General features: G+C 37.9%; 1 protein-coding gene across 3 annotated transcripts in view; it reads right to left on the bottom strand.

Moving 5' to 3' along the window:
* Stambpl1 (STAM binding protein like 1) overlaps positions 1-15,260 on the bottom strand; it is a 44,927-nt gene that overhangs the window by 4,540 nt on the left and 25,127 nt on the right. For all 3 annotated transcript variants that reach the window (XM_033766645.1, XM_010605009.3, XM_033766644.1), the window contains 7 exons: positions 14,815-15,032; positions 12,576-12,651; positions 10,229-10,324; positions 7,954-8,308; positions 6,756-6,880; positions 4,874-5,011; positions 502-614 (listed from right to left, as the gene is read on the bottom strand). In XM_033766645.1, coding sequence (XP_033622536.1) covers positions 502-614; positions 4,874-5,011; positions 6,756-6,880; positions 7,954-8,308; positions 10,229-10,324; positions 12,576-12,651; positions 14,815-15,032 — 1,121 coding nt within the window. The remainder of the gene's footprint in view (positions 1-501; positions 615-4,873; positions 5,012-6,755; positions 6,881-7,953; positions 8,309-10,228; positions 10,325-12,575; positions 12,652-14,814; positions 15,033-15,260) is intronic.

Raw genomic sequence — 15,260 nt, 5'->3', positions numbered from 1 at the left:
TTTCTTATAATAAAATGTAGGATGGTAGAAATAAGATCTTGAAAATGAAGCTAGCCATGGTAGCACGCACTGTAATCTCAGCACTTTGGGAGGCTGAGGCAGGAGGATGGCAAGTTTGAGTCCTACCTGAACAACATAGTGAGACTCTGTCTCAAACTTTTTAAAGTGGTGGAGGGAAAGGGCTGGGGCTACAGCTCAGTACAAAAGCCTTGGGTTCAATTCCCAGTCCAAAAACCAAAAAACTCAAACACTGAACAGAGATAATAACATCCCTCTTAAATTTTATACACTTTAAAACCACACTAGAAACATTACCACTGACAGGACCTCAAAAACAAGTCTTCAGAGCTACAGGTGCATGGACACCGGCCATCTCTTCTCCTGAAGGCCACGATGTGCCACTTACCCAAGAGCCATGACCAAAGGCCACATCTGTGTGGACAGATATGGACCCAGCAGCCCCAGATGCCGTCCTTGGTTCCCCTCCAGGGTCACACTTACTCTTTATGCTTTGGGGAACAAACAATGGCCACAGCTTCTGGCAACATGAGCTGATAGGAACAGTGTGTGTGTAGATCCACGCTGGACAGGAATGCGGTTTGGGTGGGATGTGTCTGTAAGGAGAGGAAAAAGATGGCCCCTTAGGGTAGTTGATGGTTAGCCAAGGCCACAGCCTATTCAAAGAGAGAAATCTGTTTATTCGCATTTTTCTTTTTTACCCTCTTTAATTAAATAAAGATTTTAAACAGTGTTTTTCCGGGAAAATCCTTCCAATTATGCATTCCAATGATTTTCTCATTTGGAGTAAATAGTCCAAATACCTAGAGTGTCGTGTATTTTGTTCTTATTGGAATAAAAGAGTTAGAAGCTGGGCATGGTGGCACACATCTATAATCCTAGCATTCTGGGAAGATGAGGCAATAGAATCACAAGTTCAAGCCACGCTAGACAAACTACTGTCTTAGCAAGACTTTGTCTTAAAAATACAAAATTACAAACATAATAATAAAAGGGGCTGGGATGTAGCTTATTGTGAAGGCTCTAAGTTCAATCCCCAGTACTTGAAAAAAAAAAAAAAGAGCTGGAAATGGTTTTCCAAAGGTTTTAAATACATTCTTATTTCATCATTACAACTCATCCATGATTACTTATTTTGTGATCTCAATTTTGCATGAGCCTCAGAAAGGTGAAGCAATCAGGTCTACAGCTGGTAAGGAGCAGAGGTTTCTATGACTGGAGACCCTGGCCTGGAAATGTTTATATACAAAACCGTAGACAAAAAAGCTTTCACTGCATATACCACATGCTACTGTGCATCTTCCTCTGGATCGCTGTTCCCTATAAAAAGGAGGATGGGAGTTCCTCAGTTGTTAAAGATGTTTGGAATTCGTCATGCCCAGCAACTGAATACTCTCATGATGAGAACGAAGAGGGGAATATAAATCAAAAGCAATCTTCCAAGTCTTTCTGGCTATATAAAACTTAAGTTTATAAGAGACAAATCAGAGCTTCATATTTGAATATGAAAAATACCATGAATCTATAACGATTGAAGAGTCACACTGAAACTTTATGACTCTCTCACACACACACACAAAGAATGTGACCACTTTAATCACGAAACAAAGGTCTCTGGTACACACTCTCCGGGTCCTGGCTCTATGACTCACTCATAAGGCACGGGAGGATGACCAACCATTTCTTGCCCATTTTTTCATTTGTAAAATGGATGATAATCATTTTCCTCATGGGAGGATATGAACATGAAGTGGGACAATCCATGTAAAATTCTTACACCAGAGTCCAGCACATAGAAAGGAAGCAAAGTGGTTTGCTGTCATTGTTGTGTTGTTTTAATGTCATTATTATCAACTAAATTGCATATGCTCATAGGAAGAGCTTAATGTCTTTATACACACCAGGGTATATTATAGAAATGAAAGAGGGGCTGGGGATTTAGCTCAGTGGTTCCACCACCTGCCTCGCAAGCGCAAGGTCCCAAGTTCAATCCCTGATACAAAATAAATAAAAAAATAGAAATGAAAGAGTTTTCAAACTCTTCTTACCTATTTGACAGAATGAAGGTAAAGTCATCTGGTTGTATGCACAAAGGTGTTCTACAAGGAAAATATCACTCTTGGCCTATACAGAACTAGATTAACAAAGGAATGGAAATTATCTCAACATTCTCCATGTGTGGTGCTGGAGGCTAACCCAGAGCAAGCTGATCCCACTCTCTGTCTGGGCTATCTTCTCTGCCCTATTCTCACTTTGAAAACCCAAATATTTAGTAGGGCTATGAATGGAGATTCCTTGTTATACAAGGAAAATTTTCTTTGTGTAGATTAGAATTTTCTATGCTTTGGTGAGAAAGTAAAATTTGTTTAAAGCAACTACTGTGATATGGAGGCAGCAAGCGAGTTGTCAAACAGACAAATCACTCTATGAGTCAATTTATTTCCAGATCAAATGTGCAGCACATGACCACCCGAGTCCTCATGTCCACCAGTAAGAGTCCTTTCTATTCTGATGAGGACATCTCTCTCCTGGGAGAACGGTGCTCCCATGCCCTAACTCTATGGAAATAAAAATGATGACGATGATGATAAGAGCAGCAGAGGCCATTTATATTGCAACGGAATAATCCACCAGACACTGAACTCATCACTTTCTGTGAATTATATCACTGAGTTTTCACAGCAAGATGTGATCAGTGAGGTTAACATTTCCATTTTACAGATGAATAAACTGAGGTAAACAGAAGGGCAGGTAGCTCACTGAAGTTCATACAGCTAATCAAACTAAGAAGTCTCAATTCAAATTCAGGTCTGTCTGATTCTGATTCAGCCTTTCTTTCCTATAACTAATTTACATCTGAAAAAAAAGTTCTGGAATTGGTTGCTGTTATCATGCTCTATAAAAACCACCACAAAAGTCATTTAAACCACCGAGGTTTAGAAATGCAACCCATTTGTATTTTCATGCAACTACAACAATTTGATACAATTAGATAAATTTAAACAAAGTTCTATAATTCTAGAACTGCCAAATTCATAGAATTTAAGCAGCTTAGATTCATTACCACATACATTAAATACAGGGAAGTTCATAGAATAAAATGTTTGCTATTAATGTGGGAATGTTTTATATGATAAACTAGCACTGGCTTGTTAATATAAGGATGTAATTTAAAGAACTATAATTTTCAGTTTGTTACAATTTATTTGCTATAATTTGTTTTGTTTTAAAATATACTTTTGTTACAAAAATTATATAAAGCTAAATAATGGCTATTAAATAAGCAATTCCCAAGTAAACAGTAAAGACATATTATTTACTGTTAAGTAAGGAAGGTAGATGCGTGGCAAAGTTTTGCAAACTCTTCATTGTAAATAAATTCTTGCATATGAGAAGTGGATTATACTTCTCAAAGGGCTTTCACACATGCTAGCTTGTTTATTGCTTACATAAATTCAGTGAGGAGAGAGGGCACTCTGGCCTCATGCAATCAATAATGAAACTTGGAAATAAGGAGGGAGGAAGCTTGACTAAGGGCACATAGTGATTTACAAGTGGAGCGGAATAAAGTCTCCTCAAGCTTTCTAAGTTAGTACTAAATACTTGACAAGGGTGTGTGTGTGTGTGTGTGTGTGTGTGTGTGTGTGTGTGTCTATAAAATATGAAATCATCACTTATTTTTTAGGGGCTCTCAGAGGTGCCCAGAATGTGCTCTGAAAATCTTGGCCAGCATTCCATGACACTGGATGGATCGTTCCTATCTGCTCTGATTTGAATGTTGATGTTCGCACCAAAATTCATATCAAAGCTTAATTCCCAAGGCAACAGAATTAAGAAATGTGGCTTTGTGAAGCGATTATTAGCACCCTTGTAAAACGGCTTGGGGTTGAAGGAAGGCGCTTTCTTGCCTTCCACCTTTTAAAAAGTGAGGACAGCATCAAAGTACCACTTTGGAAGCAGAAATCAGCTCTCCCAGATACCATCGCTAGGGTCTTGATCTTGGTCTTCCCAGCCCCCAAATACTGGAAGAAAGAATTTTCTGATTTTTTAAAAATTAGTCTCAGATACTTTGTTATACCAGCATAAATGGACTAAGACAGTACCATAGGTCCTGATATATAGATTGAATGGAAAAGTTGTCTATTTTATGGAGAGGAAAGAGTATCATTACCAATAGCAGGGGTTACAATTTTTCTCAATGTTTAGCCTAGAAAAATAGGCTAAAAAATTCATTGATATTTTCTCATTTAATATTCACTATCATATAAAATCAATAATTATAATCTCTATTTTATGAATGATAAAGTTGATGCTCAGATTGGTTGAGTGATCTGCCAGTGTTCCTACAGTGAATCCTTAACAAGCTGAGATTTATACAACTATTTGATTTGTAAGCTCCTTTCTGCTCCTATCATGGCCTGGTAGAGGTCAGAACCTGATACTCTGGCCCTGTTCATTTTTCCAGGTCGGTGGCTGTTAATACACTGGAGTTGTACTCTGGAAGGTATGAACTTTACTTGACATATAAAAGCTGTTTAAGAGAAATATCTCTAGAAAAAAAGTTTTCAATTAACCTAGCTTAGACTCACAGCAAAAGGAAAGATAATATTAAAACTATCTATCAAATCAGTTAGCCTCACTAGACTATGCAAAATCATCAAAAAAAGTCATCAAAGCTACTCTTCAAATCCAAACTTGACAGATTTAGCCACAGCCTAACAATGAAGGAAATGCTTTAATGTGACATTTATTATACTAGAAAACATTTAAAATCTGTTGAAATTGAGCTAAATGTCTTGCAGAGGAAAACAACAGACCATCCAAAAATAAAGTGGACTTAAAAGGCCAGACATACATGGATCCATCCCAAAGTGAGGAGACCGTGCTGGTCCTGAACACTGAACAGTTCCTCTACGTTCTCCACGTCACAATAGTCTGGTCCTGCAGACTGCTTTGGCACGATTACGTGGGTAACAGTGAATTCATTGTGTGTCTGGAAAACAATGTTAAAAAGAATAACAGGCACAAGACAAATAAATCTGAATAGGATACCTGATGCTTTGCTCCTAGAGAGCATCCTACCATGTGCACCACCCAGACCCCACCGCAATGCAAAACAAAAGTTCTTTGTGTCAAGTTTTGATATTCCACTGTTTAGAGCTTGAAACCCATTTTCACAGTAGAAATTATATCATAGATAGATAGCTGAGGGACAGGGAGTCCATGGAAGTTGTTAATAAATAATGTCTTCACATATTAGATCTATAACAGAAAAAGTGAGAAAAAAGCCAAGGTGGATTTATTCGGAAGTAAAGACACTACCTAAAAAATCTGTTGTGTCACTGCAAGGCACCACTGAGAATTATGGAGATTGATGGTCTTTTTTTTTTTAATTAATCATATTTTATTTCTCTTAAAGGCATGACTTTTTTCTAATAAAGTAGGCTTTCCCATAATTTTGATAATGTTTTGACTTTTACAGTTACACAAAGAGAAAAGAAAAGCAAATTACACCTTTCAAGTAAAAGATAAAGGTTGAAAAGAAGAGGCTCTGAGCTGGTGATGAGATGCTCTCTGTGTTCCCTGGTACACGCTGGCCTCTCCATCCCTACATAGCACCACTCTCATTAGCACCAGGACCGTGTGGAAAACTGGACACGATTCCTTCAGCTGTGATTGCAAACCCTTCCCCCTCCTCCCCAGACAAGGTCAGGTTTCCATGATATCCTGCATTTCCACCGAGAGCACTGAGCCCCACTTTCTGGTTCTTCATAAGCATCTGGTAAGCCTCATATGGCAGAGACTGGGGCTGTTCCAGGCCACTGGAGGCCTAGAAGGAGATGGCACATCCAGATGTTCATGAAATGTTTTTCTGATGAATGAACAATGAATCAATGAACCACATTAAATATAACATGTGGGGAATGAAGCATCAGGCCCTAATGGGTGAAAAAGATGACTAGAGAGGAGATGACAGGTCATTCTGTGCTTTTCACCAGTGGTTTCTTCTCTTGGAGGAAAAATGATAATGAAACACTGAAATTCAGCAGGAGAATGTATGAGAATAAAACACATCATTCATTCTAAACGTTAAAGGCTGAAAATGTGCCTGGACCCAGAAATATAAACTGACATTTATAAGAGGATATGAAAGGACATTTCAAAAGTCATTCTTCATCTTTATTGCAAGAGGAAAAATGGGTCCTCTCTCATTAATCTCCTATTTTGATATTGTCTTCTATCACACACTTCTGGCAATATATTTCATAAATATGACCAGTAATTATAGACTTTAGTTTGCTGAAACTATTGCTTTAAACTTTAAGAAAACAGCAAAACTCTAATTTCATTCTATATGTATCTGAAAAAAGATGGCAAGATACCTGCCACAGGTTAAAAACAGGCAGAAAGTAATTAAAGTGTGTGAGACCAGGAATTGCCATGAAATCTGATTTAGAAAACAAAGTGAATTTGTAAATCTGAAGACTTGCAATCTACCATTTTTTCTAAACAAAGATTTAATTTATGGCTTAAAACAAGCTTTGTAGTGCCCCTGAAATTTTACAATCCATCTTCTAGAGATATATTCCATGAACAACGATAGTAGATTTATGAAATTATCTAGTAAATTTCATAATATTTACAACTTTCAGGCTTTTATTTTACTGTACTAATCACAAGAAAGCTAATACTATTGAAAGCATCTTGTGTAGAGAGATAGGAATAAAAGACCGTACCAGTTTCCCACAGAGTATTCCACAAGTTTCTATTCCTCTTACTGTGTTGGAATCGGCCAGCAGCAAGAATTTGTGGCAAAGATCTCTTGGTAAGAGCACACATCTCAATCCTTCAACCACCAAATCTAAGACACAGAAAAAGGAGAAAACCTATATCCTGTCCTTTAAAGTTAATTTTTTAGATTAACTGTAGTTAAATATAAGGTTCATCCATGAAATTATCAGGTGTGCCATTTTCCATACTTTGTTTTAAGATTCTTAAAAATAAACATTGACTAAAATGAAAACAAATTTATGTGTAAATTATTTTATAAACAAAGGGGTGAGCTGCAAGCAGTTTTACACATTTGTACCCTGGAACAATTATTTCCACATATGTGTGTATTTTCTTTTGGTGCATAGCAAATACACCACTCAATGAAGAAGCTGCATAAAATAGATTTTGCTTCCTATAAGACGTAGAGTGAATAATCTTCATTATATTTGCTTTGTGAGACGTATACTCAATGAAAGTTACTGATCAGCAAGCAAAGGCATACTTTAGAAATAACTAGCAGTGAAGTTTATAAAATGGGTGCCTATCATTATTACTCTTTTGAAATAATCAGGCATTCAGATTCCATCTGTTAGTGTCCCCCAGAAAGAATTCTTTATTTGATTTTGGGTACCTGCCAGTGCAGTGCTTACAGTGTTAACTAGCACTGATCGGTGGCAGAAATATGTACTCTATTTGGATTTTAACTATAAACATGTAGGAGATCCTCTCCATTCACGAATAATGCTAAATATATGAGCACAAACATTTTTGTGGTTGAGCAAAAGTCTGGACAATTTCTTCAGTATATTCTTTTCTCTATGCATTAGTGTTTACCTCTCAGATTTATGTGTTTCTTAGTTAAAATTCACGGGAGAAAATGAATGCTAGGAATTCTCATTTACAGTCTGTATTCAATGAGAAAAGACAGTCCCATTTGTTACAAAGTCTGCTTAATCATCAGATGAGTCATGTTTCCTGAATTTCAAAGTTATATATCGTAAAAGCCACAGAACACAGACAAGTTAGTTCTGCCATTCACACCACTGAATGTAGGAGTCCTACTACAGTTAGTAAGGAAATGAACAGACTCTCCCGGATGCTACAGGCCGTTGGTTCCTTCAGAGAAGCCTCGGCTCTAGAAGCGTGCATGACATCACTTACTCTGCACAGCACTTAGAGTAGCTGCTGGCTTTAAGGCCCTGTTTACAGGAGGCGAATGGCTAGCATAATTGGTTGCTTCGCTTTTAGGTTGATCTGCCAATACATTCAGCAAGGAATTGTTCTGGTGTGAGGGAAAGCAGGAGACAGCCTTCCCATCAATCTGCTCCGAAAGTGCAGGAGTCTCCTGACTTCCCATCTGGCCTCGGGCTAACTCTTGCTTCTTGAGCTGGTCTTCGAAAAATAGAAACTGCTCCGATTCTAGCTGCTGCTGGCGTATCTGAGCAATCCGCTTCCTTTCCGCCTCTATCAATCTCTGATGCTCCAGTTTTTTGAGAATTTCAGCTTTATATTTGTTCTAAAAAATATAGTTGCCAGAGAAAAGGTTAATTTCCAAGGCAAAAACATCAAACTGGGGTTACTTACTTTCTAGCAGGCAAAGAGACAGCTGGAGACTTCGGTGATATGGACCAAAGGACCCTCATGAAACCATAAGGAAAACACACGTCACAACAAAAGTCCCTTGATCTGATTGAAACAGCAGCTCCAAGTCCTCTCATGCTTTGCTAGAGACAGAGTATTGTCATACTCTGTCAGGTTCCCTCCTATTCTCCCTATTCTCCGGTATTTCTAAATAATGGAAAAATCAAGGTCAGGGCTGTCTCAGCCTGACCAGCAAGACTGAAACAAAATGTCTTTCCCCAAGACTGCACTGCCCTGTTCAGTCACCAGTGGCCACATGTGTCTATACAGACTAAAACTAATGAAAATTAAATAAAATTAGAAATTTGATGCCTCAATCATACTAGTCATATTTTCAGTACCCAATAGTCACACATGGCTGCTGGCTACCATCCTGGAAAGTGTCAAATAGAACATGTTCATCATCACAGGAAATTATGTTGCATAGGGCTGACCCAGAACTTTTAGCGTTTGATTTTAAGATTCATTCTCTGCTACAGTTTTGTAGAGGAGCAGAGTCACAAACAAATAGCTCTTGACATGTATTCTAACTGTCTGTTAGATTTACCAGGAATTTTGTTAAAAATGCAGAATCCCACGCTCCTTAGTCCCAACAAAATATCCAGACATTATTAAATTAGAGAATGAAGACATTTAATAAGCTTCCCAAGTTATAGGGCTGGAAACTAGATGTGGGAATTAATGTCAGGTGATGTAGTGAAGGAACATAGCCTAGATTCTGCCTTTTAACAAGTGTCTGGGGGACAAAGGTACTCTTGACAACCAGGGCTTGCAGAAAGGTCTGTTCATCTATCTCACAGATTTCTATGTAGGACACTAGTGTGCTCAGAGAGACAATTTGTGTCACTCAAGGCAAAGGGTGCCACAGCTGTTGAGCCTGCCCCCCACCCAGGGAGATCCTCCAGAAGAACACTGTCTGCCTTGCAAAGTGTGGGCGACCCTTGCTGTTGCTCTGCCGTGCTCTACAAAACGGATTTCTCTCACATTTCAAATTGAATCATGGAGAGCCACACTTCCAAGCTCAGCCTTCTAGTACTTAGTTAAAATACCTCATGCAAACTGACCTCTGACCGTGCCCACTGAAAGCCCAGACAGAGGTGATGAGATTGAACTGAAGTAAGGGTCATGCAGGTGGCAACCTCTAATGTAAATAAACACACACACAAACAAACAAAGCACAACACTTACAATAATGCAACAACCCTCGAGAATTCACATTTTAAACTTGAATATCTTGGTCAGTTTCTTTTTTCAATGCCTATCTCTCAGGTGTCATTATCACTTTCATTTTTTATTTAACAACAATAAGAAATCACCATCCCTTGGTGCTGTGGTCACTTTTCATCAATATGATTAGCTATTGTTCTATCTATATGTATTATTCACTATAATATTTAACAATCAAATTCACGTTTCCAAGGCTTACATAATTAGACAAATCAGAAATCATGCACTGTTCTCACTACCTTCTACAGCCTCTGCTCATCTGAGAAAAAGTAGCTGTTTGGATCAAGTTTACATTGGCAAAATATGGCCCAAAAGTCCTATTTAAATCTCTGTAGGAAATCTATTTTGTAATGTATTGCTTCATTAGATGTTATAGGAAAATAAAAATACCACATCTTTGGTGCAAGTACTTAACCTGAACATCAGCATAATTTTTTTATTGGTTTCACATCATTGCATCTTTCATTTTTAATTTAAATGCAGACAACATTTGAAAAACTCATAAAAATGAAATTAAAAGTATTTGCACAGAAAACAGTCATGAAATAAATATACCAATTGAACTTACTTTGCTTTGCAAATATTCTTGGTATTCTATGTTATATTTCTTTAAAAGGTCCTTTTTCAATTCATCTGTCCTTGGGAATGCAATCTCCTTCAGTTTCTTTAAAAAAAAATATATATATACACACACAGATTAGTGGGATTTTTGGTATATTCTTTCAGATAATCAGCTGAGAAGGAAAAATAGCTGCTCCATATATTAGAAATTAAGTCATGAATAACCAAAGATGATGGCAGAAAAATAAATTCCTTATTCTAGGGCTCCAAAATATAATTTTAAAAAGAGAAATAAAAAACAAAAGAAGTATCCCCTTGTAAAATCTTTATTGAGCCCACTGGTTAGATGAGCTTTTTTTAAGGCAAGTATTCCATTTTTAGGTGGTATGTTTGGATTCCGTATATAAATCATATAGCATCAGAGTAACAAGGGAACACTGGAGGGTGTGGGGCTGTTAGGATTCCTAGACACAACCAAAATACCTTTCATAAAAATACAGACTCTGAGGCTGTTACTAGATGTACTGAATTAACATCGCTGGAGAAAAGCTGAGATAATCAGCATCTCAAACAACTTCCCCTGGCATACTCAGGGGCAGGAAAATCTGAGAAACCAGAGTCCAATTACCACCCTTCTGTTTGGAGATGAGGAAACAAAAGCCAGGTGATGAACCTATGGCAAGCGTGCCACAGCAGGCTATCTGTTATCACTGAAAGCTCTAAAAGGTTCGCCATCTCTGGTAAAGAAATTGTTAGTTATCTTATAACTAGCTGGTTGCCCTGTTAGGACCAGAAGCCAAATCTTCTACCAATAGGCAGGCCCTTCCACTAAAATGTTTGTTCTCTTAATTCTTCCTCATTTATTTATCCACCTATCCATGCATTCAACAAGCATAAATAAAAGAAAGGTAATGCTTTTGGAGAAGTTTGCAACACTCAATTGTAGCAAGAGTCACCTTGGCAGCATACAACTTTTGGTTTCCATACTGTCTGAGGTTGAATGAATGAGAGTGTGGAGGAAAAATGGTATACAAAACCAGGATATTGTAGTGAGTGTAAACATTTAGATAATGTAAGTGACCTAAAAATATGTTTCCAGACAGCCTTCAGCCTTATAGGACTAGTAGGAGACTCTTTATTCCATAACATGGTAAAATATTTCCCAATAGTTATCATGCTGTGATTGTGTGATACCCCTCATAAAACCAACACTAACTAAGACAAATGAGAAACATTTTAAATACTTATTTAAAAGGGTATGTTCTCAGCTATAGATAGATTAACAAATGCTTATGATGAATAAATGCATTACAGCAATCTTTCTTTTCCTTGATAGTATTTGACGCAGGCTATCCCTCAACTCTTACTGTGTATAAGCCCAAATTCTCTAAGCAGTAAATACAGTCATGAAACATTTCAGGATGAGGATATACTCTGAAAAAAAGTGTGTCATCTCTGGATTTTGTTATGTGAACATCAAGTGTATTTACACAAACTAAGATGCCTATGATGTGCTGAGGCAATGTAATTTAATGGAACCAACATTGAACACACGGTCCATGGTTGACTGAAGTATCATTCTGTGGTACATGACTGCAGCTAGAACTCTGTTAACACTGGTCCGGCATGGGGATGCATGCCTGTAATCCGAGCTGCTTGAGAGACTGAAATAGGAGGGTCAGAAGTTTGAGTCCAGCATGGACAACTTAGCAAGATCCTGTCTCAAAAAAAGGGGGCGGACAGGGTGGCTGAGATGTAGCTCAGCACTCCCTGGGTTCAATTCCCAATATCACCAAAATTATAATAATAATGATGATGCACAGTATCTTTTTTTGAGACAGGGTCTCGCTTTGTAGTGCAGGTTGGCCTTGAACTATGCAGCCCAGGCTGGCCTCAAACTCACAATGGTCCTCCTGCATCAGCCTCCAGAGTGCTGGGATTATAGGCATGTGCCACCATGCCCCGCAATGCATAGTTAATTGTCAAATCATTATTGAGTTCGGGGCTACAAAAAATAATTAAAACCAGTCAAAATGACTATCTAAAAGAAGTACAGGAAATTATATAACCACCCTCTCAATTTCTGGGAGGAATTGAAATCGTTCCTTTTTCCCATCATAAGGTGACAGAGTTCATCCTCTTTCTTCTATCCATCACATCAATTAGACACCCACCACACACTGGCTCAGTCACAGTCATTCAAAGAAATCGAAACATCGTAGCTAATGGAATGAATCTCTTGTGTTCAAACTCTCCCGAGGAAGAGATAGAAGAGGAAAGGCAGGGGCTGGTGAGCCAATGACGGCTGTTTGTAGAGTGTTTGCTCCCACAGTTGAGAATCGGTCCCACAATACCTTCATAATATCCTGCTTTTCTGGTACTGCACATTGCTGGTAATCGCGGTGGCTAGGAAGCTTTTCTACAAATAAGCTAGAGAAAAAGAAAACACATCCTCAGCATTACATGAAAAGTAAATGAATAGCCTTTCCTTGACAGATCAGAATGCGATGTAAATGATATTTCTGACCAACTAGCACGGAAGACATTACAGTGACTGATTCTATTGTTTTCACCATACAGTCATCATTTCCATTTTGCCTGATGATCAGGCCATGGGGAGACAGGAATGAAAACATAACTTCCACTTCTCAAATGAGAAAATTAATATAGAAGCAGCATAATAGTTGTTAGCTCCTTCTGACTTCATAAACAATAAAATCACGAATGCTGAGAGCTGAAGGAATTTCAGAGAGTCTCTCCTATAAATCTTTCATTTGTAGATAGGGCATTGAGACCCAGAGACAATAAGCAAGGCACAAATTATCACACTGCTAATGACATGAGAGAATTCAATCATTCTGAGTACTCAGTAACTCGGGATACGGTGGCTTTTTTCCTTTGCAGCACTTAGGATTCCACATCAGTGTGAGCATAACTGGAGTAGAAAGTGAAAAACATTATCTGTTAATAGCACAATACAATGCAGAAACAAAAAGTTTTGGAAATCTGTGGCTATCAAGGTGGGAGATAACCTTCAATTTCATATTTATTGATTAACTTCCATAAAACAATTCATTTTTCCAGGTGGGATGACGGTTATCACCCATTCTCTAAATTTCCAAGCTAAAAATTCAAAAATAAATAACTTAGAAACTTATATGTTATGTAAACCACTTTCAATTTTGCCTTTGGTAGAATGACAGAAGGTAGTTTTAAAATTACCTCATTTTTCAACTTCTTGGGTGTACTCAGGGTAAGCCCCCCACTCAAAACAGTGAAATTGTAAGTGAAACAATCCAGCTACAAAATGCAAAGTATTACATAAACTTGCTTGCGTGTGAAAATTTTAAAACGTCAACCTCAGGAAGCAGCGAGTAGAAGGGTGGTACCTGCAGGATTGGGGGATGGGAATGGGATTGGGAAGACGCTGGTCGAAGAACACAGCTCCAGTTCCACAGGAGGAGTAGGTTTAGGAGGCCCAGTGCACCAGTCAGTATACAGCACGGTGACCGTGATAAATGTATACTTAAAGACTGCCTACACAGTCAAGTTTAAGTATGCTCACTATTTAAAAAATTGAAAGTATGTGCAGTAATGGTGATGCTAATTCGCTTGATTTGGTCATTCCACAATGTGCACATCTATCAAAACATCATAAATATAAATATACATAAGTGCCAATTCAAATAAAATTAAAAATAAACTAGTGAAATTAGCCAACATATGATTTCAATTAGAACCAACAAACAGGAAAACATTTAGTTTAGAGTAAATTAATTATTGAGAAGAAGAGATCTCTCTAACCAGTTAAGTTGCTAAATTGGTGAGAAAATTCTAATCCCATTTATGTTCATTTTTAAGCTACGTTCTTAACAAAGCACTAGTGGGAAATACATCATTTCTATATGGCTATTTTGATGTGGCCACTTTCACTCAACATTTTGAAAGCACTTTTGTACTTAGGATTCTTATGTAGTCAAATAAATTATCTTAAAAAAAATACTAAGTATTGTGTAGAGCTGGCATCCCCCAGAATCACATCCTGTGTTTCCCAATTTGTCCCTAAGACTCAACCCCTTATATCAAATTTTAAACGTATGGGTGACATGTTCCAGGTGCTGTAGGTGAAACTGCAATAGGGCTCTCAGAAAGCTTGCATTCATGTGGAGAAGGAACAGCATGGAACAAGAAATTCTAGGGCCGGGGATTTAGCTCAGTGGTTCTGCTGCCTGCCTAGCAAGCGCAAGGACCCGAGTTCAATCTCCTGTACCAAAAAAAAAAAAAAAAAAGAAATTCTATTTGTGGCGTGTGACACACTCAGGTTACTGGTCTCACCTGCTGAGAGCCTCCCCTCCTCCCTGAACTTCCAGTCCTTTCTAGGCCCCAGAGAGGTAACTGGATGCCCTTCCATACATTTATTGGGAACTTAAAAACCTAAGCATTTAATGCCTTGAGAAACAGTACTATTGGTTCTAATATAAAAACTGTTCTGCTGCCTCATACTGCCACTTGAAAATGTCACGTATTTTTTTTCTAATTTCTCATTTCAGAGGTCTCTTAAAACAAGAAAAAACAAACCAAAAAAAAACTTACGTTATAAATTTATTGTAAAGAACAAAGGCATTTTCCAAATTTCCTTCTTCCAAGTACACAGACGCCATCCTCTCCATTTCTACCCCTGACCTGAAGTAGCGGCGAGGCGTGATGTCTTCATTGATGGCAATATTGCAGCCCAGCTTGCTCAGAGCTCGGACCCGCTCTTCTGGGCTCACGGAGACATCTGTGTGGTCAGGCATAGCAGCTAATTTTTTCTGCAAAGCACAATTTAAATGCTTGACTACAATAAGAAAAGAACATGACTGATTAATAGATATATTTTCTACACTAAAAACCGGACATCAATACCTAAGGAAATCTTTCGTAAGACTTAATGACATGATCAAAGCAAAAACCTTACCTAAACACACCAAACAGACACTCATCCAGGATAGACTTACATTTTTAATTAAGTAAGAACTATTTTTAGCTTTCATGGTACA

The sequence above is a fragment of the Fukomys damarensis genome, unplaced genomic scaffold, assembly GCF_012274545.1.
Source record: "Fukomys damarensis isolate Sample0158 unplaced genomic scaffold, DMR_v1.0_HiC HiC_scaffold_20, whole genome shotgun sequence".
NCBI classification, from domain to species: domain Eukaryota; kingdom Metazoa; phylum Chordata; class Mammalia; order Rodentia; family Bathyergidae; genus Fukomys; species Fukomys damarensis.
Note: the sequence above shows the minus strand (reverse complement) of the source record. Positions and strands in the feature narration are given on the sequence as shown.